The 25,825-nt window shown below is 49.3% G+C and overlaps 2 protein-coding genes across 2 annotated transcripts in view; both read right to left on the minus strand.

The window, feature by feature from the left end:
* The window catches only part of ZNF329 (zinc finger protein 329), a 323,877-nt gene that overhangs the window by 254,153 nt on the left and 43,899 nt on the right, over window positions 1-25,825 (minus strand). The gene's annotated exons all lie outside the window — the stretch shown is intronic.
* Window positions 3,712-20,714, minus strand: LOC136398260 (long-chain fatty acid transport protein 5-like). Its single transcript, XM_066372619.1, has 7 exons — window positions 19,969-20,714; window positions 19,367-19,576; window positions 18,849-19,007; window positions 11,343-11,467; window positions 10,144-10,338; window positions 9,970-10,060; window positions 3,712-3,785 (listed from the first exon to the last, which is right to left on the minus strand). The coding sequence occupies exons 1-7, from the start codon at window positions 20,654-20,656 to the stop codon at window positions 3,712-3,714; spliced, it is 1,542 nt and encodes a 513-aa protein (XP_066228716.1). The 5' UTR covers window positions 20,657-20,714.

Here is a 25,825-nt window from a genome sequence, read left to right on the forward strand (position 1 = left end):
ATGAACAACTAAGGAGAATAAGGAGCCGCAATGAAGAATTGATGCTTCTCATCTCTCTCCCTATCAGTCTGTCCATATCTGTCTGTCTCTCTCTCTGTCACAAAAATGAATAAGTAAATATAAATAAATAGACCTTCCAAAGTGAGAGGAAACAAACACTTGAGATTGGGGAAAGTGAAGGAAATAGCCATTCTGGAAATGGATTTAGGCAGAGAGCCAAACAGTGTTTGCATTAGGACACAAAGGCAAGGGGTATTTATGAGAAAGGGAAACAATTACATCTATAGAAGGGAGGGATTGCTATTGGTCTCCCATCAGATAACATACTGATGATAATTCTAAGCAAAGTTTTAAATTTTCAGTCCTTTAGTCATAATCAGTCCAGTAGTAATAACTGTTACTATATTTCTTGTTATCCTTGCAAACAATTCTTCAGGACACAAAGCTGATTAGACCCAAAGTTGTTATGCCTTGTTTAAATATTTAAAAGTCTTGAGACATTAAGACATGCATGGTAGCCTGACCAGGCAGTGGCGCAGTGGATGGAGCGTTGGACTGGGATGCCGAGGACCCAAGTTTGAGACCCCAAGGTCGCCAGCTTGAGCATGGGCTCATCTGGTTTGAGCAAAGCTCACCAGCTTGGACCCAAGGTCTATGGCTAGAGCAAGGGGTTACTCGGTTTCCTAAGTGCCCGCGGTCAAGGCACATATGAGAAAGCAATCAATGAACAACTAAGGTGTTGCAATGCACAACGAAAAACTGATTGATGCTTCTCATCTCTCCGTTCCTGTCTGTCTGTCCCTGTCTGTCCCTCTCTCTGACTCTCTGTCTCTGTAAAAAAAAACAAAAAAAAAAAACGCCCTGGCCGGTTGGCTCAGTGGTGGAGCGTCAGCCTGGCGTGCAGAAGTCCTGGGTTCGATTCCCGGCCAGGGCACACAGGAGAGGCACCCATCTGCTTCTCCACCCCTCCCCCTCTCCTTCCTCTCTGTCTCTCTCTTCCCCTCCCGCAGCCGAGGCTGCATTGGAGCCAAAGATGGCCTGGGCACTGGGGATGGCTCCTTGGCCTCTGCCCCAGGCGCTAGAGTGGCTCTGGTCGCGACAGAGCGACACCCTGGATGGGCATCGCCCCCTGGTGGGTGTGCTGGGTGGATCCCAGTCGGGCACATGTGGGAGTCTGACTGCCTCCACGTTTCCAGCTTCAGAAAAATACAAAATAAATAAATAAATAAAAGACATGCATGGTAGTTCCTCTGATAGCAGCTCAAGCTCCATTTTACAGTGCTTCCATTTATTTTTTATTTATTTCTTTTTAAAGTGAGAGGAGGGGAAACAGTGAGATAGACTCCCTCATGCACCCCAATGGTGATCCACCTGGAAACCCCTGTCTAAGGCTAATGCTCGAATCAACCTAGCTATTTTTAGTGCCTGAGGCTGACATGCTTAGACCAATTGAGCTGTCCTCATGCTGAAACCAATCAAGCCACTTGCTGTGGAAGGAGAAGGGAGAGAGAAGCAGATGACCACTTCCCTTGTGTGTCCTGAATGGAATAAAACCTGGGAGGTCCATATACCCGGGCAACAACTCCCTATCCACTGAGCCAACTGGCCAGGGCCTTTTTATTTTTTGCCTTTTTTTTTTATTATTTGTTCTTTTTATTTTTTTATTTTTTTGACAGAGACGAGGGGGGGGATAGATAGGGACAGACAGACAGGAACAGAGAGAGATGAGAAGCATCAATCATCAGTTTTTTGTTGTGACACCTTAGTTGTTCATTGATTACTTTCTCATATGTGCCTTGACCGCGGGCCTTCAGCAGACCGAGTAACCCCTTGCTCAATCCAGCGACCTTTGGTCCAAGCTGGTGAGCTGGTGAGCTTTTCTTTATTGCTCAAGCCAGATGAGCCCGCGCTCAAGCTGGTGAGCTCGGGGTCTCGAACCTGGGTCCTTCTGCATCCCAGTCCGACGCTCTATCCACTGCACCACCGCCTGGTCAGGCTGGCCTTTTTATTTTTGACAGTAGTCAGCTCTGGGCCCTAACCCTTCAGATGTGCTCTTGGCTGGCCAGATGTTCAAAGTCTCCAGGTACCTTCACACACAGCCTGGTATATTTCCTTTGTCAGGGGCCGGAAGTCCTGGGCCTGGTTGTCCAGCACAAACAGTGAGTCAGCAACGACACCCATGTTGAAGCCCTCATGCATCAACCGTGACTTAACCAGTTTGAACGTGCCTGTGATCTCCAAGGTGTCCTGCAGGAACACTGACTAACTACGAATGGGACTCCTATGGCCGAGACCGCCCACCTACCAAACTACAGCCACCCTGCGCTCACCTGGATACGAATGAAATGAGGAATAGCATAGGCAGGGAGCCAAGTGTGGACATGCTGGTACAGCTTCTGCCCATCAAAAATCCAGCCAGGGGCTAGCTGCACAGCTGCCATGCCCACCTTGCCCTCACACCCTGGGAAGTACACCAGTTACTCTCAGGTGACCCACGTCACAGCCCACTGCTGACCCTTTTGCGTGGCACAGCGCTGCTCACAGGCCGTGCCCCAGCAGCACCCCCACAGCTAAAATCTGGATAAGAAATCTTATCTAGGTTTGGATAAGAAACCTTATCCAGGTTGGAAGTTTGAAAATGAGGTGAGGCCTCCGCACCTGGCACACCTTGTAGATGTTGACCTCCTGCAGGAAGTCCACAGTTGACAAGTCGCCCTCCACCTCCCATGTGGACACGTTCTCACCCTTCCATCTGAGGGGTCAAAACCTGAGTTTGTGACCATGTCAATGCCTATGGGAATGGGGAGGCGTGGCTTCTTCTCCATCAAGCCCAGCCCCTCCAGAATCCGGAGGTCCTTTTTCTTAAGTCGGCCTCCCTTTAAGATGGTTAAGCCCGGCCTGACCTGTGGTGGCGCAGTGGATAAAGCGTCGACCTGGAAATGCTGAGGTTGCTGGTTCGAAACCCTGGGCTTGCCTGGTCAAGGCACATATGGGAATTGATGCTTCCTGCGCCTCCCCCTTCTCTCTCTCTGTCTCTCTGTCTCCTCTCTCTCTCCTTTCTAAAATGAATAAATAAAATAAAAATTAAAAAAATAATAAAAAAAAAAGAATGTTTAAAAAAAAAAAAAAAAGATGGTTAAGCCCGGCGCCCTGGCCGATTGGATCTGTGGTAGAGCATCGGTCTGGCGTGCAGGAGTCCTGGGTTTGATTCCCGGCCAGGGCACACAGGAGAAGCGCCCATCTGCTTCTCCATTCATCCCCCTCTCCTTCCTCTCTGTCTCTCTCTTCCCCTCCCGCAGCCAAGGCTCCATTGGAGCAAAGTTGGTCAGGGCACTGAGGATGGATTTGTGGCGTCTGCCTCAGGCGCTAGAAAGGCTCTGGTTGCAACAGAGCGACGCCCCAGATGGGCAGAGCATTGCCCCCTGGTGGGCGTGCCGGGTGCATCCCGGTCAGGCGCTAGCGGGAGTCTGTTTGACTGCCTCCCCGTTTCCAACTTCAGAAAAATACAAAAAAAAAAAAAAAAAAGGGGAAAGCCCGGATGGCCCTGTCCGGCCCCACCAACCAGAAGCCCCGCCCTCAGGAGTCCCGCCCAGCACCTGAAGGTGTCCCTGCAGCGGTCCTGAAAGTAGAGGAAGCCTTCGCTGCAGCACATCCCCAGAGTTGAAGTAAATTTCGTCCGGCGCCGCATCTTCCAGATCAACTCTCTTTCGATCAGCTCTTGGGTCCGCGGTAACCCGAGAATGGGTGGCGGCCGAGTACCCGAGTCAACAAGAGACCTGGCTCCCCTGGGAGCAGGAGTAAAAATTTGGGCATTGACCATGGACTACAATCTCAGGAACCCACCAGCCTCTCCATGGAGATTTCCAACAACGGTGGAGTCCTGTCACCGAGGACCCTGCCAGACAAGAGGCAGATACCGACAGGGAGATCCAGAAATGGGAGAGACAAACTCAGAGACACAGGGAAACAGAAAATGAAAGACAGAGAAAGTGGCATGGGGAGCCCATTAAAAATGGGAAAAGGATAACAAGGGAGGGGCAAGAGACAGAGACAAATGGTGACCGGAAGAAAGGCATATGGCCAGGACCTTGGAAGACCCCAGGAGAGAACACCTTAGAACAGGGGTCCCCAAACTTTTTACACAGGGGTGCTGCGGACCAGCGCAGCTCCTAATAACGGTGCGGAATTGAGGAAACACACTTTGTCAGAACAAAACCGATGGGACCAGGAGGACTCCTCAAACTGCCTGGCAGTATCTGAGTGCCTCACAGCCCCAGTTCGCTTTATTATATAGACCTATGCAAATCAAGGAACCTGATACAAAGTTGCACATCAAAGGCTAAGACAGGAACTCTCCCAAGGCAAAAGCAGGATACATTAGTGAAATTTACAAACACCTGAAACAAACAAAGAGTCAGAGGAAGGGCATGTATATTGCTTCCTGCAACCCAAGGAAAGAAGTGGAGTGGGTGCAAATACTCAGCATCAAAGCCAAATATGGAGATGGAGGGGGGAGAACTTAGCCCCCTGCCAAGTCTCAAATCTATAATGGCTTTTTGCCATTAATGGTCCACAACATATCCCCCTTTTCTTTTTAATTTGTGTGCTGAAATTTGCACTCATCTGATTTTCTAATTTGGAGGCAGACGGAAAAAATACAGAACAAACACAAAATTAGTATAGCCAATGCTAACAGATACCCAAAACAAGTATACTAATACATCACAGTGATTAAAGCCATTAAGCAAACTCTTTAAGCTAATAATACAACAAGAATCTATAAAAGAGTAATGTCCTTAAAGTGTTCACCAAGTCCAAGTTGGCACCAACACCATTCCAAATCTCTGCAAATGCAACCCAACCCCAGTTCAGTCCAACAAAAACTGTCACAGGAGCAGGAGTCCAGGAAAAGTCCACATTCAGGAGAAGTCCACATGGCACTGGAATTGCCATCACACTTCCATACTCTGCAGTTAGCGTCAAAGTCCCAATGACCGCTGCTCCTAGCTGGTAATGACCCAGGTAGACTGGAAAAGCCATTCGCAGCACGCATGAAGACAGAACTTCCATTTTCTTTAAACTGGAAAGATGAACCCAGGGGTCTTATACTGGAGCTTTACAGCCATGGGGTGGTGAGGAGAACCTTGGGATACACTAAGCTGGGTGGCAGAGGTAAATTTGTTAAGTTGGCAAAAAAGGAAAAAAGGAGCTCTGAATTAGGAGTAGGTCCTAGCCTAAAATATGAGTGGGGCATTGAGGCAGGAGGAATAAAGGAAAGACTATGTATTAAACAAAGCAGTAGAAAACAGGACTATCAATACCCACAACAGAGATCTTCAAGGGAAGAATAAAAAACCTGACTATTCAGGCAAGACATAGTTAAGTGGCCCTTGTGTAAATGAGACCAGTCTACCGGCTACTTGGAAGAAATACCCCAGGCTGGTCCACAGTGTCGTAGATGGGGCCGACGGCCCTGGGCACCTTTTAGCCTTCAGTGGCAAATCCCAGTATTCTGGGCAAGGTTAGGTCACAAGTGGCTGGAGCATGGCTGGAAGAGACAGAACCCTCCCTTAGAGGAGCGAGGGGGAAGCCTACCTTCCAGCGTCCCTTCTTCCTCACAGCAAAAGCATGTAAGCCTGGCAGGCTTTGGCTTAAATGACCTTCCTTTCCACTATTGAAGCAGGGCCCTGATGAAGTTCCAGTTTGGAGCGTTGGAGCCTCTGAGGGCGTATGCCAAGAGCTAGTATTTTACCTGATCTCCTTTGGGCTTTTTCTGCCTCTTGCTACCTTAAAAGCCATGCTCAGAAGATCTCGCTGAGGGGCTTGAGGGTCCCTATCTGCCTATATATCTGGAGCTATTCAGAAAAGAACAAAACAGTGTTATTAGCTGGAATCAAATAAAAAAAAAAGGGGGTAGTAGTTTGCAGGACAAAAAATTTGGCATCTCTTGTACATCAGCATTCAGAAGAAACTGTTTGAAGTAAAAAGCGTAACAGGGTAGACCTGCAGGAGCTCCAGGACATGACTCCCCCCCCTTTCTTATTATTTTCAATTGAATCTTCAAGCAAATGTTAAGCACACTTTACAATATTTTGACTTCAAAGATTGCAAGAAATTCTTGACTTTGTTAACTTTTTAACAAAAATAGAGTAAATGCACCTTTAAGCAACATTCCCACACTTATCAAAACACCCCCTTAATATTAACAGGCACCTTAAAGTGTACATATCAAAATTGAAAAATCCCAGTGTGAGCTTCATTATTCTCCTATAGTAAAAAAAATCTTTACACTTTTATTATGTAAATCTATGCTGCTTCAAGCCTTTCACTTGCAGCCTGGAGCAGCCTGGCCAAACCAGCAAGTCTTTTGGATCCAAAATGAGCATGCTTTACTTATTCCAAACAAAATTATATTTATATAGGGAAATGAAATTATCCCCATTTTGTTTTCAATACTAGAGCCGGCACTTCCAAAACTATTATCATTGTTACTTTTCATATAGGGACTTAATTCAGGCCTTATAAACAAAGACACTTAGACATTAAACAAAGACTTCATATACAATCACACAAATCAAGAGTGAAACCCGGGGTTTTAGAGATTAAACTATGGCCTGCTTGATTTTAAGTAGGGCTACCTTAATAGGAATGTAATAAGGATATATACTAAACAGAGATCTCTCTTGAAAAATCTCAAGACAGCCGTATGAGATTTCTGTTCAGCAACACTCAAATCAGGCCCTCCTTTCGCCTTCTTTTCAGGCAATGGAGCAGGAAAGAAATAAAATTATCTAAAACATTAAAAAAAATTAGGTAATAATAATTGAGAAAGGGAAGAGAGTGTAGTAAAATAAGCCTCATACAATTTCTCTTGTGAAATGAGTCATCTAGAATCATGGTGTCTCACCAGTCGTTCAGGGATCCACCGAGGAGCTTCAGCAGACCTAGGAAAAACACACATATATCCTTGGCCCCATAAGAGAACAGGGTCTGGCCCTTGCCAGATTCCTGTGAGCGGGTCCCTCCATTGCACTTCAGGGAAGGCTTTCCTTGCAGGGTTCCAGAGTCTCTCTGCTGCTGAATGACCCTGTCCATCAGTATTCAAAAAATTTAAAGTAAAAAGAACATGACAAAGAGGATTTGCAGGAGTTTCCTAATTCTTAAGTTGCTATTTGCAACTTAATTCTTAAGTTCCTAACTCGGAACACACCTCACAATGCACCAACCAAATCAGTAAGTCTTAAGGATCTACATTCTATTCTATTTAAATTTAAATGAGTGCTCCTTACAAGTTCTAAAAACATTTTATTTTTTCTAAATATTAGAGCCAGCATTTCCAATTTTTGCATGCAAAAACAAACTTAATTCAGGCCTTAAAAACAGACACATTTTGACAATATTAAACAAAGACTAAACAGAGACAAGAATTAGACAAACCAGAGAGAAACCTGGGATTTCAGCATTACTTTTCAGATTAGAAAGATGCCTGCCTGATATTAGGGCATTTTCTGACAGAGAGACTGAAGGATGTGACTAAACAAAATCTCCCCGAGAAAATTTGCTCTCGGCAGCTGCTGGGATATTTCCTATAGTCAGATCCAACACAGGTCCCCTGCCTCAACCTCCAGGCAAAGAACAAAAAAGAAACAAAATGATAGTTCAGAAGATCATAGTTAAAACATTAAAGAAAATCAGATCAGGACAGGAAAAGCTGTAATTTTCCTAATACCTGAATCTCCTATCCATTCTCAAATTCTATATTTGCTGTAACCGGCGGCTCAGGTTGACTATGCTGAGAATTTTCTCCTACCTCAACAGCCCCTTCATGAAAGTCCAACTTCCAAAGCAAATAATCACCCCCGGAGAGGCAAGCACAAGCAATCGCCTTCCAGTCATTTGGGGGAAGAGCCTGTGCCCTAATAGTATCTAATAAACCAAGTGAAAAAGGGGCAGTAGGCCCATACTGAACACAAGCAAGTTTAAGCTCTTTCAGAGTTCTAAAAGGTACAGGTTCATGTTCTCGCACTAGTCTCCTCATATCATCCTGTCTTTCTACAACAGGAAAATGGGTAAAGCCATCATTTATTGTTTCCCCTACATTTCGAGCCTGGTAATCAGCCTGATAAGGGAACGGAGGAGCAGAGGGTTGAATGTAGGAAGGAGCTGAGGGCAGCAGAGGCCCCGCGGCTAAGGCAGCCATAGCCACGGATTTTTCATCCCCCCTGTCATCCTCAGACTCCAAGTTATCCTTGTATTCACATCCCTCTTTTTCCAGCTCACCCTGATACTCTTCAGACAATGATTTGTCTTCATACGGAAACATTCCTACATAAAGGTCCCTTACTTTTGACCCTATCTGTCCCATATTCTTTTACTCCCAACTACACTTTCCCCAAAAACTTTCTTTACTCACTGTGCGCACTTCACTTTGGGGAGTTCCGTCACCTTCCTTCAGTTTTAGTTTCCTCGTACTCATACTCAAGTCTTCTGTTCAGGCGCCACTTGCCGCGGACCAGCGCAGCTCCTAATAACAGTGCGGAATTGAGGAAACACACTTTGTCAGAACAAAACCGATGGGACCGGGAGGACTTCTCAAACTGCCTGGCAGTATCTGAGTGCCTCACAGCCCCAGTTCGCTTTATTATATAGACCTATGCAAATCAAGGAACCTGATACAAAGTTGCACATCAAAGGCTAAGACAGGAACTCTCCCAAGGCAAAAACAGGATACATTAGTGAAATTTACAAACATCTGAAACAAACAAAGAGTCAGAGGAAGGGCATGTATATTGCTTCCTGCAACCCAAGGAAAGAAGTGGAGTGGGTGCAAATACTCAGCATCAAAGCCAAATATGGAGATGGAGGGGGGAGAACTTAGCCCCCTGCCAAGCCTCGAATCTATAATGGCTTTTTGCCATTAACGGTCCACAACAGAGGGGGCCAGTTCACTGTCCCTCAGACCGTTGGAGGGCCGGATTATAAAAAAAAAAACAACTATGAACAAATCCCTATGCACACTGCACTTATCTTATTTTAAAGTAAAAAACAAAATGGGAACAAATACAATATTTAAAATAAAGAACAAGTAAATTTTTTTTTTCCATTTTTCTGAAGCTGGAAACAGGGAGAGACAGTCAGACAGACTCCCGCATGCGCCCGACCGGGATCCACCCGGCACGCCCACCAGGGGCGACGCTCTGCCCACCAGGGGGCGATGCTCTGCCCATCCTGGGCGTCGCCATGTTGCGACCAGAGCCACTCTAGCGCCTGAGGCAGAGGCCACAGAGCCATCCCCAGCGCCCGGGTCATCTTTGCTCCAATGGAGCCTTGGCTGCGGGAGGGGAAGAGAGAGAGACAGAGAGGAAAGCGCGGCGGAGGGGTGGAGAAGCAAATGGGCGCTTCTCCTGTGTGCCCTGGCCGGGAATCAAACCCGGGTCCTCCGCACGCTAGGCCGACGCTCTACCGCTGAGCCAACCGGCCAGGGCAGAACAAGTAAATTTAAATCAACAAAATGACCAGTATTTCAATGGGAACTATGCTCCTCTCACTGACCACCAATGAAAGAGATGCCCCTTCCGGAAGTGCTGCGAGGGCCAGATAAATGGCCTCAGGGGGCCGCATGTGGCCCGCAGGCCATAGTTTGGGGACCCCTGCCTTAGAAGAAGGTAGAGGACAAGAAATTGATGCTTGCGAGGACAAGGCTTCCACAGAAAGCTTGAGAGAACAACATCAGTGGACATCCAGAGACTCTGCAGACAAGATATTGAAGCAGGGGAGCCAGACAGAGCTAGGAAGCTGAGAGGGTGAGGGTCCCAGACAGTGGTCATATTAGATGGAACACAGGTCTGAGGGTGAGCTGCAGACAGTATAGGGCACTGAACTTAAGGCTTTGGATGGCTTGGTCCAGCGAAGAAGGAGACAGGATCCATGCCCTTCTCGCACCCAGGAAAGATTATCTGACCCCCATACCTGGCCCCACAGGCACACAGAAGCCTCCTTTGTTCCTCACAGGCTCTGCGGTCTCCATGTCAAACTCTACAAGCTCAAAAAAGGACAGCATCTGAGTGGAGGATGGGGAGGTGTCAGGAGAGGTCCTGTGTGCTCAGCTTCAATCAGAGTCACTGTCACACACAATCCACTTACTCGAAGGAAACAGCTCGTCTTGCCTATAGCCCCACAGCGCCCTGGATAGTTGACAAAACCGATGTTGCCTTCTGTGGTCCCATAGAATTCCATGATCTGAATGGAGCCAAAGCGCTGCAGGAAGGTCTCCCACACGTCTTTCCGGAGTCCATTGCCTATCGCCAGGCGGACTGTATGTGTCCGTTCCTCTTGTCGCTGCAGGGATGTCCCAAAGAGGGTGATGAGAAGATAACATGGGGCATGCCCAGGAACCCTTTCCCAGGAGGGCTATCTCATGTTCTTGACTGAGGAGTTAACTGGGAGGTGATGAGGGGCATATACCTATATCTACCAGGCATTCTTACTTAGCAGTAGCTACCTGGCATCTGTACTTGGTGGGTTACCTGCAGATATTACCTGGGGGCAGGGAGAGTTACCTGTTGGGATATGTAGGGTGACTGGAGGGCTCATCTGGGGTTTTACATATGGATAAATACCTGGAAAATTTTTTTTTATTATTCATTTTAGAAAGGGGGGGGAGAGAGAGAAGGGGGGAGGAGCAGGAAGCATCAACTCCCATATGTGCCTTGACCAGGCAAGCCCAGGGTTTCGAACCAGCAACCTCAGCATTTCCAGGTCGATGCTTTATCCACTGTGCCACCACAGGTCAATACCTGGAACTTTTATCTGGAGGTAACCTGGGGAGTGATTTGAAGCTTCATCTTGGTGACTTGCCTAGGGGCCTTACTTGGGAGTAGTTACCTGGAGATTTTCCTCCAGGACTTGCCTAGAGGTTTATCTGGAGACCTGGCCTAGAGACAGTAATCTGGGGTCCATACCTCATTTCTCTGTAAGGAAGAGGCTAGCTAATATCTGCTGAGTTTTCCTTGAGCCACACCATGTTCTAGACACTTCACATAGGTTTAATTATCACAATACCCCCTTGAGATAGTTTCCCTTTTTGCTAAATGAAGACAGTGAGGCTAAGAGAGGTGAGGGCACCTGCCCAAGAAAGCACAGTTGATCATTGAAGAAGATGAAAAAGCCACCATTGGAATCCTTTTATGGGATTAACTGTATGTGGCTCTTGTCTGGGGGTTGTAACTGAGAGACCTTGCTTGAGTCCTGTACTTAAATAGACCTGAGATCTTTACCTGGGATGACAACTGAGATTTCATACCTGAAGTGTTCACCATACAGCCATAACCTTAGAGTCTCACTTGGGGGATATTACACAGGTACCACAGGACTTCGCCTATATACTGGATTACGGTCACTTTGTGTTGCTGACAGTCATTCCAGAAGCAGGAAGCAGAGAACTTTGGGGCCAGGACACAGGTTGCTCCTGGGAGGTAGGAGAGGAAAGGATTTCAGGTCATGCTTCCAAACTATAGAGAAGCTGCTTTGATTTGTGGCCCTCTGAAGCACAGAATACTATTGGGGTCATTTCTGTCTCCCTGGACCAGCCAGAAGAGCCCTGATTTGGAAAACCGTAATTAGGCCTGATTCAATCCACTGTCCAAAAAGGGTAGAAAGCTTGGTGTCTGGTACAATGAGAGCACTGCTAAATAAGGGCTGTGAAATTTATCATTCTTGATTATGATAACTGTTTTTGAATGTTTAGCAGAGCAGATGAATAAGTGGACAGATACGTGGATGGAAAGACAAATGGATGGATGGATGGATGGATGGATGGATGGTTTGAAGGGTGCTCACATGGATTAATTACTTTTAGGGGTCATTACATTCACTCCAGAAAAGTGATCTTTCCTTTTCTGATCCCCTCCTCTACAGCTGGCTCTGTAGAAGATACTCTCCCTAATTCACCAAAACTCCTGAAAGCAAAATATCATCATCCCTGCAACCCTAAGAGACAATTGGTTATGTGCTTGATAGTATCAAGTGTGTCTTCTTTAGGTCTGTATTTTATTTTTCTTTTAAAAGAGAGTCAAGGAGAGAGAGATAGGAACATTAAGTTGCTCCTGTGTGTGTCCTGACTAGGGAAATGAACCAGACACTGCCACGCTGGGACAACCCTCCAATCAACCAAGCTATGCAGCCAGGGTTTAATTTATTGTTTTTTCTTTTTTTTTTTTTTTTTTTTTTAGAGAGACTGAAAGAGGAAGGGAGAGAGGAGAGGAGGAAGTGAAGAAGCCATCCACTGCTTTATCCAGTAAGACATTAACTGGTTGCTTTCCATGTGTGCCCCGACTAGATTGAACCCACAAACATGTTGTTTTGGGATGATGCTCCTAACCTACTGAGCTAACCGCCCAGGGTGAGAATGTACTTTTTTTTTTTTTTTAAAGAAACTCGTGCTTTATTTTTAATTTTTATTTCTTTCTGAAACTGGAAAAGGGGAGAGACAGTCAGACAGACTCCCGCATGCACCCGACCGGGATCCACCTGGCACACCCACCAGGGGGTGACGCTCTGCCCACCAGGGGGCGATGCTCTGCCTCTCCAGGGCGTCGCTCTGTTGCGACCAGAGCCACTCTAGCGCCTGGGGCAGAGGCCAAGAAGCCATCCCTAGCGCCCGGGCCATCTTTGCTCCAATGGAGCCTCGCTGCGGGAGGGGAAGAGAGAGACAGAGAGGAAGGAGAGTGGAGGGGTGGAGAAGCAGATGGGCGCTTCTCCTGTGTGCCCTGGCTGGGAATCAAACCCGGGACTTCTGCACGCCAGGCTGACGCTCTACCACTGAGCCAACCCGCCAGGGACAGCTCATGCTTTATTTATTTATTTATTTTTTACAGAGACAGAGAGAGAGTCAGAGAGGGATAGACAGGGTCAGACATACAAGAACAAAGAGAGATGAGAAGCATCAATCATTAGTTTTTCGTTGCGTGTTGCAACACCTTAGTTGTTCATTGATTGCTTTTTTTTTTTTTTTTTAATTCATTTTAGAGAGGAGAGGGAGAGACAGAGGAGAGACAGAAGGGGGGGAGGAGCTGGAAGCATCAACTCCCATATGTGCCTTGACCAGGCAAGCCCAGGGTTTCAAACCGGCGACCTCAGCATTTCCAGGTTGACGCTTTATCCACTGCGCCACCACAGGTCAGGCATCACTGATTGCTTTCTCATATGTGCCTTGACCACGGGCCTTCAGCAGACCGAGTTACCCCTTGCTGGAGCCAGCAACCTTGGGTTTAAGTTGGTGGGCTTTTTGCTCAAACCAGATGAGCCTGCGCTCAAGCTGGTGACCTCAAGGTTTCGAACCTCGGTCCTCTGCATCCCAGTCCGACGCTCTATCCACTGCGCCACCGCGAGAGTGTACTTTGTAAGGGGCTATTTTTTAAACTGGTGAGAGAGAGAGAGAGAGAGAATCAATCTGTTCCCATATGTGCCCTGACTCGGGATTGAACCTGCAGCCTTTGGGTTATGGAATGATGCTCTAACCAACCAAGCTATCTGGCCAAGGCAGGGCTGTATTTTTCACAGTGTAAAATATTAAATAGGTGCCAGGTGCCAGGTTTTGGAAAAATGACAGCTGAGTTTGCAACACCTAACAGAATGTCTGATTTAGGAAAGGTCTTCAGGATCTAGTAAAACCAGGGAAAATTTGGTCGAGAGTCTTGCACTTGAAGCTCTTAATTCATCTCAGGCTTTCTAAGGTAAGATAACTGTTATCCTACCTTCCAACATGCTGCTTCCAATGTGGTGAATTAGGAAGCACAATGAACCCCACCAACATTCTCTTGCTAAGAATAATGGAACTGAATCTGTTTTTTTTTTTTTTTTTTTTTTACAGGAACAGAGAGAATGATAGGGACAGAAAGACAGGAACAGAGAGAGATGAGAAGCATCAATCATCAGTTTTTTGTTGCGACACCTTAGTTGTTCATTGATGGCTTTCTCATATGTGCCTTGACCATGGGCCTTCAGCAGACTGAGTAACCCCTTGCTCAAGCCAAAGACCTCGGGTTCAAACTGGTGAGCTTTTTTTTGCTCAAGCCAAATGAGTTCGTACTCAAGCTGGCAACCTCAGAGTCTCGAACCTGGGTCTTTCTGGTTCCCTGTCCGATGCTCTATCCACTGGGCCACTGCCTGGTCAGGCAGAACTGAATCTTAACACGTCTAGACTGAATTTTCAGTGTAAAAAAAACATAAGGGGCCCTGGTCGGTTGGCTCAGTGGTAGAGCGTCGGCCTGGCGTGCAGAAGTCCCAGGTTCGATTCCCGGCCAGGGCACACAGGAGAAGTGCCCATCTGCTTCTCCACCCCTCCCCCTCTCCTTCCTCTCTGTCTCTCTCTTCCCCTCCCGCAGCCGAGGCTCCATTGGAGCAAAGATGGCCCGGGCGCTGGGGATGGCTCCTTGGCCTCTGCCCCAGGCGCTAGAGTGGCTCTGGTCGCAACAGAGCGACCCCCCCGCTGAGGGGCAGAGCATCACCCCCTGGTGGGCAGAGCATCGACCCCTGGTGGGCGTACCGGGTGGATCCCAGTCGGGCGCATGCGGGAGTCTGTCTGACTGTCTCTCCCCGTTTCCAGCTTTAGAAAAATACAAAATAAATAAATAAATAAATAAATAAAAAACATAAGGGAAAGAAGAGCAGAGACCAAAAAATGAGTAGACTAAGTATAAAAAGATAATTCAATAATTAGGAGAATGTGAACGTGAAGTGTACATCAGATGATACTAAAGAGTTCTGTTAATTTTTTAAAATGTATTGATTTTAGAGAGAGATAAGACAAAGAGAGACAGGAACATTGATCTGTTCCTGTATGTGCCTTGACTGGAGATTAAATGAGCACTTCAGGGCAATGATCTAATCCAGTGTTTTGCAACCACCAGTTCATGGACCAGTTCTGGTCTGCCAGAAATTTGTCTGCAAAAGAGTTAATTATGCCTGACCAGGCGGTGGCGCAGTGGATAGAGCATCGGACTGGAATGCCAAGGATCCAGGTTTGAAACCCCGAGGTTACCAGCTTGAGCAGGGGCTCATCTGGTTTGAGCAAAAGCTCACCAGGTTGGGCCCTGGCCGGTTGGCTCAGCGGTAGAGCGTCGGCCTGGTGTGCGGGGGACCCGGGTTTGATTCCCGGCCAGGGCACATGGGAGAGGCGCCCATTTGCTTCTCTACCCCCCTCTTCTTCCTCTCTGTCTCTCTCTTCCCCTCCCGCAGCTGGGGCTCCATTGGAGCAGGGATGGCCCGAGCGCTGGGGATGGCTCCTTGGCTTCTGCCCCAGGCGCTGGAGTGGCTCTGGTCACGGCAGAGCGATGCCCCGGAGGGGCAGAGCATCGCCCCCTGGTGGGCGTGCCAGATGGATCCCGGTGGGGCGCATGCGGGAGTCTGACTGTCTCTCCCCGTTTCCAGCTTCAGAAAACAAAAGGGAAGAAAAAAAAAAAAAAAAAGCTCACCAGGTTGGACCCAAGGTCGCTGGCTCGAGCAAGGGGTTACTCAGTTTGCTGAAGGCCCACGGTCAAGGCACATATGAGAAAGCAATCAATGAACAACTAAGGTGTTGTAATGTGCAACGAAAAACAAATGATTGATGCTCCCCATCTCTTCGTTCCTGTCTGTCTGTCCCTGTCTATCCCTCTCTGACTCTCTCTGTCTCTGTAAAAAGAAAAAAAAAATTAGCCTGACCAGATGGTGGCGCAGTGGATAGAGCGTCAGACTGGGATGCAGAGGACCCAGGTTCGAGACCCCGAGGTCGCCAGCTTGAGCATGGGCTCATCTGGTTTGAGCAAAAAGCCCACCAGCTTGAACCCAAGGTCGCTGGCTCCAGCAAGGGGTTACTCAGTCTGCTGAAGTCCCGTGGTCAAGGCACATATGAGAAAGCAATCAATGAACAACTAAGGTGTTGCAATGTGCAATGAAAAACTAATGATTGATGCTTCTCATCTCTCTCCGTTCCTGTCTGTCTGTCCCTGTCTATCCCTCTCTCTGACTCACTCTCTGTCTCTGTAATAAATAAATAAAAATTTAAAAAAAATTTTAATTACCCTGATGCTGTGTGAAGATGATAGACCCAATGATTATAGATTCTATAATCTTCACACAACATCAGGATGGTGAGCTCTTTCATGGACCACACGAAATTACTTGGGGACAGGTAGTTAAAGACCACTGCTCTAACCAACCGAGCTATCTACTGGCCAGGGCCTGAAGAGTTACTGATAACTTTAGCCCTTATATGGTAGAAATACAAACTACAATAATTACAAGTGAAAAGATGTGTCACCTGACCAGGCGGTGCAGTGGATAGAGCATCGAACTGGAATGCAGAGGACCCAGGTTCAAAATGCCAAGGTCACCAGCTTGAGCTCAGGGTAACTGGCTTGAGCATGGGATCATAGACATGACCCCATGGTTGCTAACTTGAGCCCAAGGTCCAAGCCAAGGGGTCACTCGATCTACTGTACCCCTCACCTGGTCAAGGTACATATGAGAGGGTAATCATTGAACAAACAAGTATGGTGTGGCAAAGAAAAATTGATGCTTTTCATCTCTCTCCTTTTCTGTCTGTCCCAATCTGTCCCTCTTTCTGACTCTCTCCCTGTCTCTGTAAAAAAAGGAAAGAAAGAAAGAAAGGATATGGTGTTTAGTATCTGCTCTAGAATAACTCAGAAAAAGAGGAGTATATATGAAATAAAAATCTGGCAACATATTAACAATTGTTGAGGCTGAATAGAAGACTTGTGAGACTTTATCAAACTATTTTTGTATGTTTGAAATTGTCCATAAAAAAAGATTTTTTAAAATACAAAATACAGAACCCATCACTAAGTAGCTCAGTTGGTTAGAGCGTGTCGTCCTGATACACCAAGGTTGCAGGTTCAATCCAGGTCCAAGTACGTACAAGAATCAACCAAGGGCCTGACCTGTGGTGGCACAGTGGATAAAGTGTTAACCTGGAAGGCTGAGGTTACTGGTTCAAAACCCTGGGCTTCCCTGGTCAAGGCACATATGGGAGTTGATGCTTCCTGCTCTTGCCCCCCTCTATTTCTCTCTCTCTTTGAAAAATGAATAAAGTTAAAAATAAAAATTAACGCCTGACCAGGCGGTGGCGCAGTGGATAGAGCGTCAGACTGGGATGCGGAAGACCCAGGTTCGAGACCCCGATGTCGCCAGCATGAGCGTGGGCTCATCTGGTTTGAGCAAAAATTCACCAGCTTGGCCTGACCTGTGGTGGCGCAGTGGATAAAGCGTTGATCTGGAAATGCTGAGGTCGCCGGTTCGAAACCCTGGGATTGCCTGGTCAAGGCACATATGGGAGTTGATGCTTCCAGCTCCTCCCCCCTTCTCTCTCTCTAGCTCTCTCTCTGGCTCTCTCTCCTCTCTAAAAATGAATAAATAAAGATTTTAAAGAAATTCACCAGCTTGGACCCAAGGTCGCTGGTTCCGCAAGGGGTTACTCGGTCCACTGAAGGTCCATGGTCAAGGCACATATGAGAAAGCAATCAATGAACAACTAAAGTGTCACAATGTGCAACGAAAAACTAATGATTGATACTTCTCATCTCTCCATTCCTGTCTGTCTGTCCCTGTCTATCACTCACTCTGACTCTCTCTCTGTCTCTGTAAAAAAATTAATAATAATAAATAAATAAATAAAATAAAAATTAATTTTTTAAAAATAGCCTGTCCTGCCTGACCTGTGGTGGTGCAGTGGGATAAAGTGTCGACCTGGAACACTGAGGTCGCTGGTTCGAAACCCTGGGCTTGCCCGGTCAAGGCACATATGGGAGTTGATGTTTCCTGCTCCTCCCTTTTCTCTCTCTCCCCTCTTTCTCTCTCTTTCCCTCTCTCTTTCTCTCTCTTCTCTTAAAATTGAATAAATAAAGTCTTAAATATATATATATATAGTCTGCCCTGTGGTGGTGCAGTGAATAAAGCATCGACCTGGAATGCTGAGGTTGCAAGTTTGAAACCCTAGGCTTGCCTGGTCAAGGCACATATGGGAGTTGATGCTTCCTGCTCTTCCCCCCATCTCTAAAATGAATTTAAATAAATAAGTAAAAATTTCAAGATAAAAATTGGAGGCCCTGGCCTGTTAGCTCATTCATGTAGAGCATTGTCTTGAGACAACCAGCCAGTGGGTTTGACCTCTAGTCAGGGCACATGAGAAGCAACCAATGAGTGCACACCTAGGCAGAACAAGAAATGAATGCTTCAGCCCTGGCCGGGTGGCTCAGTGGATTGAGTAGCACCTGGCGTGTGAAAGTCCGGTTCGATCCCAGGTCAGCGCACACCAGAGAAGCGACCGATACAACCATCTGTTTCTCTTCTCCTCCCTCTCCTCCTTCTCTACCTTCCTCTCTCACAGCCATTGGCTCCAGATGCTGAGGATAGCATCGGTCCCAGATGAGGGTTGCTGGCTGGATCCTGGTAGGGCCACATGCGAGACTCTGTCTCTCTATCTCCCCTTCTCTCACTTAAAATAAATCAATAAACATTTTTAAATAAAAATTTGAGGAAATAACGACCTATGTAGAGGTCTCCATGTGAATTCCTAGTTAGCTGTTTATGTAGACAACTTAATGAAGTGCATGTTAAGCATTTTCTCACTGAGATAAGAGCTTATATGAATGACATTACACCAGATGTCACCTTCTGACCGCAACACAGCCTTTGGGAACTGAGTGTCAAAGGTAGTCCTGGGCTCTACTGTGTATGTCCCTTGTCAAAGGTAAGAATCCAGGATGCTGGATATAACCTGTGAGGCTTTGCCACCCTGATATCCAGTCCGGCAGTCCCATGGATGGGAGAGGTCCTCAGTAAAGGCTTACCGAGCTCCAAGCAGCCAAGGACCCCAAGGACAAGCCCTGTCACATAGTATAGAGGCAAGACCGTGTAGACCACATCATCAGCAATGACTCTAACCAGGGACAGCATCCCACTCATTTGCAGCACTCGCTCATGCGTGAGGATGGCCGGCTTCGGGAGTCCTGGGGGAAGAAGTCATGAGAAGGGTGCAGTGGTCAGAGGACAGCACGCAGGGCTAGGTCTCCATGGTCAGGTCTCACAGTCCTCAGAAGCTGGTCAAGTATAAGGATTTGTGGGTGGTTTCAAGTAGGTCAAGTTAGCTTTGGGATTCAGAGGTTTAATTCCAAAGCTTGTTTAGGTTTTAGTGGCTGTTGGCTAGGAAGGGGCAGAATTCTGGCACTGATCAATCATATCACCCCGTGGGGCAGAGTTCAGGCCAAATGTCACAATCAAAGAACCGAGTAGGTTTTGGAGGTCAGGCTTGGGGTCAGATCAGTGTGAGAATTCAGAGATCGGGGGTAGGGCTGCTGGGTGGCCTCACCGGTGGTCCCTGAGGTGTAGATAAACAGAGCAGGGCTCTCCCGTGTGATTCCAGCACGGAGGTCAGCCGGCACGGGGTCCTGGGGTGCAGTGTCAAGGGCAGCCCCCAGAGCCCCCACTCCCGGCGTGCGGGACGAGAGGCTGAGGTAGAAGCAGCTGATGTTCTCTGCCTGCAGCTTGGGAAGCACCTCCTCCAGGTTCTCCCAGGGGTCTGCAAGAATGGATTAGAGGGGAAACTGAGACCAGGTCTACCTTTGAGGTCAGGAGGGGACATCCGAGACCTAGATATAGGGGAGAGGAGCCCACTGCCAGCCACAAAGGATGCAGCCAGCAGACAAAGCTTCTCCGTTCTGTAAAGAAATTCATAATTAGTATTTTTTGGCAAAAAAGGATTGAAGTAGCCACCGTGAAGAAGAAGGAAAAAATACACCTGTGGTGCCCTCAGGATTTCTTTCTAGCAGTCAAGTTCCAGTTGCCTGTGGGGTGAGCAGGGACAAAGGAGCTTCTTGTGCAGCCCCATCCTCGACCCTCTGAACAGCAGTCCTCTCGTCTGTCCCTTGACCCTGTCTCCTTCCATCCACTGCTGGCCTTTGGGGTCCTTACCTGGGTCCACCACCAGCACCCGAGCTCCGGAGCTCAGCACCGAGTGCACCAGGGGCGCCCCGCGGACTTGTGGGTTGATCCAGGCCACCGGACAGCCCAGCTTGGCCACCCCCAGCCACAAGCCCAAGGCAGGAATGGCCCGAGTGGACAGCACCAGGAGGGCGACCGGCTCCCTGGCGCCCTGGCCAGCGTGGTCGACCAGCTCCGCCTTCAAGGCCCACGCCGCCCGGCAGGCCTGGGCATCTAGTTCCCCGTAGGTGATCGAGCGGCCCCCGGGTCCCGTCCACACCAAGGGTGCGCGGCCCGGTTGCGCCCGCGCCCGCCTCTCAAAGGAGTCTACGAAGGTGTCGGGAGGTTTGCGGCTCAAGCGCGCCCTGACGCCCCAGCCGACGCGGACGATTCTGACGATGAAGGCCACGTCTGCGGGCAGCCAGCGCAACCCCAGGGGCGGCCGCGCGGGCAGCAGAGCCAGCGTGAGGGCTGCCGCCGCCAGACTCAGCCAGTGGGGCATCCAGGGGACGAGCCACGGCCGGGCCAGCACGGCCACGCCGACCAACGCACAGTACGCAGGGTCCCCCAGGAGCCACCGCAGTGCCAGGGCCACAAACGCAGCCCATGCGGGCAGCCCCAGGCTCAGGAGCAGCAACAGCAGCAACAGCAGCAGAAACAAGCGCGTTCCGGAGCCCATCGCACCAGCTCCCGCCAGAGACCTGCCGGCGGAATGCGCACCTGCGCCGCAGGGCTGCCCGACCTCGAACTCTGGCCCCTGGCGGTGTCCCAGGTGGTATTGATGGCACTACAAGCCATCCCAAGACTTTTCCGCCCCCCCCCCCCCCAGCCCTTCTTCTTTTCACTGTTCAATTACAGTTGATATCTAGTATTAGATTAGTTTCTGGTATATAGCACAGTGGTTGGGAATATATACCCTTTTCGAAGTGATCCCCCATGAATCTAGTACCCACCTGGCATTATACAGGTGTTACAGCATTGACTATGTTTTCTGCGCCGTACTTTACCCTGCATTTTGTGACTGACAATTGTTACTTCCTAACCTCTTCACCTTTTCCACCTAGCCTCCAACTCTCTGCCCCCAGCCCTTCCTGCCACCACACGTTTAGCTCTGCCAGGTCCTTGGTGGGTCCTCTGCCTTCGTGGACAGCCACTGTGGATCAAGCATGTGAGAAACAGGTCAGGGCCAAGAGAAGAATCAGCAGGACAGAAGGGCCAGTGGGCTTCAATCTCTGCCTGCTGGTCTTCACACCTCATCTGGAACTGCGCCAGTGACACCCACTTAACTCGGTGAAAAATAGGGCTTGGCTGGGCTCAGGCTATAGCCAGATGGAACAGTAGGTGCTCAGCAAATAATGAAAGGAATACCTACAGTGCCTGAATTCAAACCCAGTTCTGAACTCCATTGTGTGCTGCACTGACTGCTGTACCCTTGATATACATATGGTGGCATCCCGCTCCTCTGCTGGGCAGTCACACGGGGAGCATAGAGAGGCACTACCATTGGCGAAACAACCAGCAGGCCCCACCACCCTCTCTACCTCCCCCAAACCCTTAGGGCAGGATGCCCCCCCAGGTGCTATTACTAAGCTGGAGGGAGAAGAGCAACAGCTTCCCTCTGAGCTGCCAGCCAAACTGATGCAGGACTTGGTGTCACCAGCCACCACCATCTTCAGCTGCCCAGCAGGAAAACCAGGGGTCCTGGCTGCTGCTCCCAACACCAGCCCATCTAGCACTCCAGACGTTGCCTGCCAGGACAGGTATGCTAGGGCTCAGGTTTCCTCATAGCAGCAGCCTTGCCCCAGTGACTCCCTGTACCCCAAAATGTAAGGTGCTCACACATCATGCCCATCAGAAAAGGGAGGGAAACTTTGAATTCCTAAGGGCTTAGAAGATCTGGTGACACACTTTGAAATATGACCCTTGGACAGCTACTGTGATTGGGGTGGGGTCCCACATGTGGCCTCACTCTGTGAAGACACCTCATACGTGGCTGGCCTGTACCCCACCCTACAGGACCAAGGGCTCTAGGAGAATCAGATCATGCTCAAATGCCCACCTCACTCTTGCCCAGAAAAGAGGTACCAGATGACCAAGCAGACAGTCCTGTCTTTACCCAAGGGGGCGCTGAGACCCAATGGCTACAGCCAGTCCCTGAAATCTAGAAACACATAATTCAGCTCACAGCTTTCGGGTTTGGGCCCAAGGGTCAGTCCTTTATTATACACTCCAAGATGGATCCATCTGAACCCCATAGATGCCAGATAAGGGGCATCTCAGGGAGGGCACCGGGGATCTTGTTCAGCCAGACTGGGGCAGAGAAGCACCCCTAGACCTCACCTTCCTCAGGGAAGGTGGTGGGGTGAGGAGTTAGGGCCACAAATCTTGGGCCCAGCCCCATATCTGATGATCCAGTTTGCAAAGGTGGTCCATTCCTTGACCAGCCCCAGCCCTAGCTTGACACTCTCTGCAAGGGTTCAAGTTGATGGGAGTAAAGTGTGTTGGGCCCCTGGTAAGTGGAGAAGAGGTGGAAGCAGGGGGAAGACTTACAGTGCCTGAATTCAAGTGCCAGCTCTGCCCCCCCCCCCCTTGTCTGCGGCAGTGACTGCTGTACCGGTAATATATATATGGTCGTACCGCACCCCTCTGGTGGCAGTCACAAGGAGAGCTCAGAGAGGCAAGTTCCGAGGGTAGCTGTACTGGGGAGGACAGCGTAGTCGACCGCCTGGAACATGGTCAAGATGTCGGGTGGTTTGTTCCACTGGGCAGGGATGTGAGGAGTCCTGCAGTGGGCATGGCTTAGCCCCACTGACAATTGAGACGCTGTAAAGCAGGGGTCCCCAAACTTTTTACACAGGGGGCCAGTTAGTTCACTGTCCCTCAGACTGTTGGAGGGCCGGACTATATAAAAAAACCTATGAACAAATCCCTATGCACACTGCACATATCTTATTTTAAAGTAAAAAAAAAAACAAAACGGGAACAAATACAATATTTAAAATAAAGAACAAGTAAATTTCAATCAACAAACTGACCAGTATTTCTTTCTTTTTTTTTCTTTTTTTTTTCTGAAGCTGGAAACAGGGAGAGACAGTCAGACAGACTCCCGCATGCGCCCGACCGGGATCCACCCGGCACGCCCACCAGGGGCGACGCTCTGCCCACCAGGGGGCGATGCTCTGCCCATCCTGGGCGTCGCCATGTTGCGACCAGAGCCACTCTAGCGCCTGGGGCAGAGGCCAAGGAGCCATCCCCAGCGCCTGGGCCATCTTTGCTCCAATGGAGCCTTGGCTGCGGGAGGGGAAGAGAGAGACAGAGAGGAAAGCTCGGCGGAGGGGTGGAGAAGCAAATGGGCGCTTCTCCTGTGTGCCCTGGCCGGGAATCGAACCCGGGTCCTCCGCACGCTAGGCCGACGCTCTACCGCTGAGCCAACCGGCCAGGGCCCTGACCAGTATTTCAATGAGAACTATGCTCCTCTCACTGACCACCAATGAAAGAGGTGCCCCTTCCGGAAGTGCGGCAGGGGCTGGATAAATGGCCTCAGGGGGCCGCAGTTTGGGGACCCCTGCTGTAAAGGATGTGCCTGAGTGCAGGAGCCTGGACGAACCCGCGTTGGGCGGGGCCAGGTCTCAGCCCCGGATCAGGGCGCAGGATGCGCAGCCAGGTGGCGCTCCAGCAGCGCGCGGTACGAGAACACCTTCCGCAGGTGGGGCAGGGCACGCGCTCCGGCCGGTGAGTGCGCATGTGACCCTGAGGGAGCTCTTCTGCGTGAAGCGCTTGACACAGACAGCGCACTGGAAGGCGCGCACACTTGTATATGTGACCATGTGCTTGAGCAAGTAGTCGCGCAGCGAGAAAGATCGCCAGCACACAGCACACTGGTGGGGCTTCTCCCCTGCGGGCGACAGGGCGGTGCGTGCACGTCTGTCAGCTGGAAAGAGACCTCGGGGCGCCTTTGCGGGGCGCTTCCGGGACCAACCATCAATCTGGAATACCCCTGCCCGACAGGTACATTCCGGGACCACCCTTCCCTCCCCTTCCTTACCTGCCCAGTAGGGATCCCCACACAGGGCCCAGTATATCCCCTCTCCTCTGCCCAGTTGGAACACCTCTCTCCCAGACCCTTACCATAAAACCAGGGCATCAGTGAATGTTAGGGTCCCCCAACTATAACAGGTACCCTACCAGTAGGGAACCCTGCCAGTAGGGACATCGTTGCCCCTCAGGACTGGCCATTCAGGTGTCCTGCCACATTGAGGCACGTCCCCTTCCCCCATCCTACCATACCTATAGAGGATTTTGTGTGTGTGTGTGTGTGTGTGTGTGTGTGTGTGTGTGTGTGTGTCAGAGAGAGAGAAAGAGAGAGAATGAGAAACAGATAGGGACAGACAGAGAGTAAGGGAGAGAGATGAGAAGCATCAATTGTAGGAACGTGGTCAGGAATTAGACTGTTGTCCTGAGACAAGTCTTTGGTGTATACTTTGGAATGCCAAGTCCTGCAGGGGAAGAACGCTGCCTTGGCAAGCACTGCTATGATTCTGTATAGGAAGCAGCTGATCCCTATAGCCATTTTCCTACATACCTGGGGGACATCGGTTGGTCATTTTTCTCTGCACCTTAATCCATTGTCAACTAATTTGACCCAGACTCTGCTAATTTGCTTGATGAGCAGAGAAACCAATAAATGCGATGAGGCTGCAGAGATCTGGGCTCTTGGTCCTAGAGGCTTAGAGTTGCCTGTACCCATCTTTTCTGTATGTTGTGTCTTGTGTGTTTTCTTAAGTCCTGCAGCGCCTTTCTTTCATGCACACCCATTGCTGAGCTGGTCTTGGCAATCAATTCTTTGTTGAAGCTCCTTAGTTGTTCATTGATTGTTTTCTTTTTGTGCCTTGACTGGGAGACTACGGCAGACTGAGTAACCCCTTGCTCAAGCTGGTAGCCTTGCTCGAACCAGATGAGCCCGTGCTCTACCTGGCGACCTCAGGTTTTCGAACCTGGGTTCTCTGCATCCCATTCCAATGCTCTGTCCATTGTGCCACCACCTTGGTCAGGCTCACTAGTTAATTCTTAGAGTTGTCTGGACAGGGGTCAAACCTGCAACTCTGGCATATAGGGACAATACTCTAACCAACTGTGTTACCAGGTCAGGATGGAGTGGGGCATTTTTAGGATTTTGTCCCCTACATGAGATGACTAACAATGCCCCAGAATCCAGTGGAATTAGGTCCAGGGCAGGGTAAGGCAACTGTTGGCACCTACATTCTTGTTTAGGTTATAGAGGCAGCAGCTGTCTGTCAAAGTGTAACACAGAGATAACCTCTGCCCTCACAGGCCCTGTGACAGAAGATGGGGTAATCTTGAGATCAGGGAGGTTTCTGGGAGAGTGGGGTGGTGGCAGCTGAGCTGTGTGAGATGGTGCAACAGAGGGAACTGCACAGGTCGGCCTTGAGGTGGGCACAGCAAGTAGCCTGGGAGGGCAGAGAGGAATGACCAGTGATAGGAACTGGGGGGGGGGGGGAAGGGGTCTAGGAGGGTTGTTGAGGTTGAATGGAGCCAACACAGTGGACTAGGCAGGCCACAGTGAGGGGCCCACATTCTGAACAAGGAGGATGAGATCATTTGACTAGGGTTTTAATGAGCTTCCTCAGGTGATGGGTCACAGGATGAGCTGTCAGTCTGTCTGGCATATTCCCCACCCTTCCATGACCTTCAACACATTTACAACTCTGCTATGATAAGCGGGCATTCTGATGTTGTCCCCATACTGAAGGCTGAGAAATCACCTCTCCTCCTCACGCTGGACTCCACCCTTGCTGCATAAAGTATGGAGTCCAGTGAGGTCCCGGGG

The sequence above is a fragment of the Saccopteryx leptura genome, chromosome 3 (genome assembly GCF_036850995.1).
Source record: "Saccopteryx leptura isolate mSacLep1 chromosome 3, mSacLep1_pri_phased_curated, whole genome shotgun sequence".
NCBI classification, from domain to species: domain Eukaryota; kingdom Metazoa; phylum Chordata; class Mammalia; order Chiroptera; family Emballonuridae; genus Saccopteryx; species Saccopteryx leptura.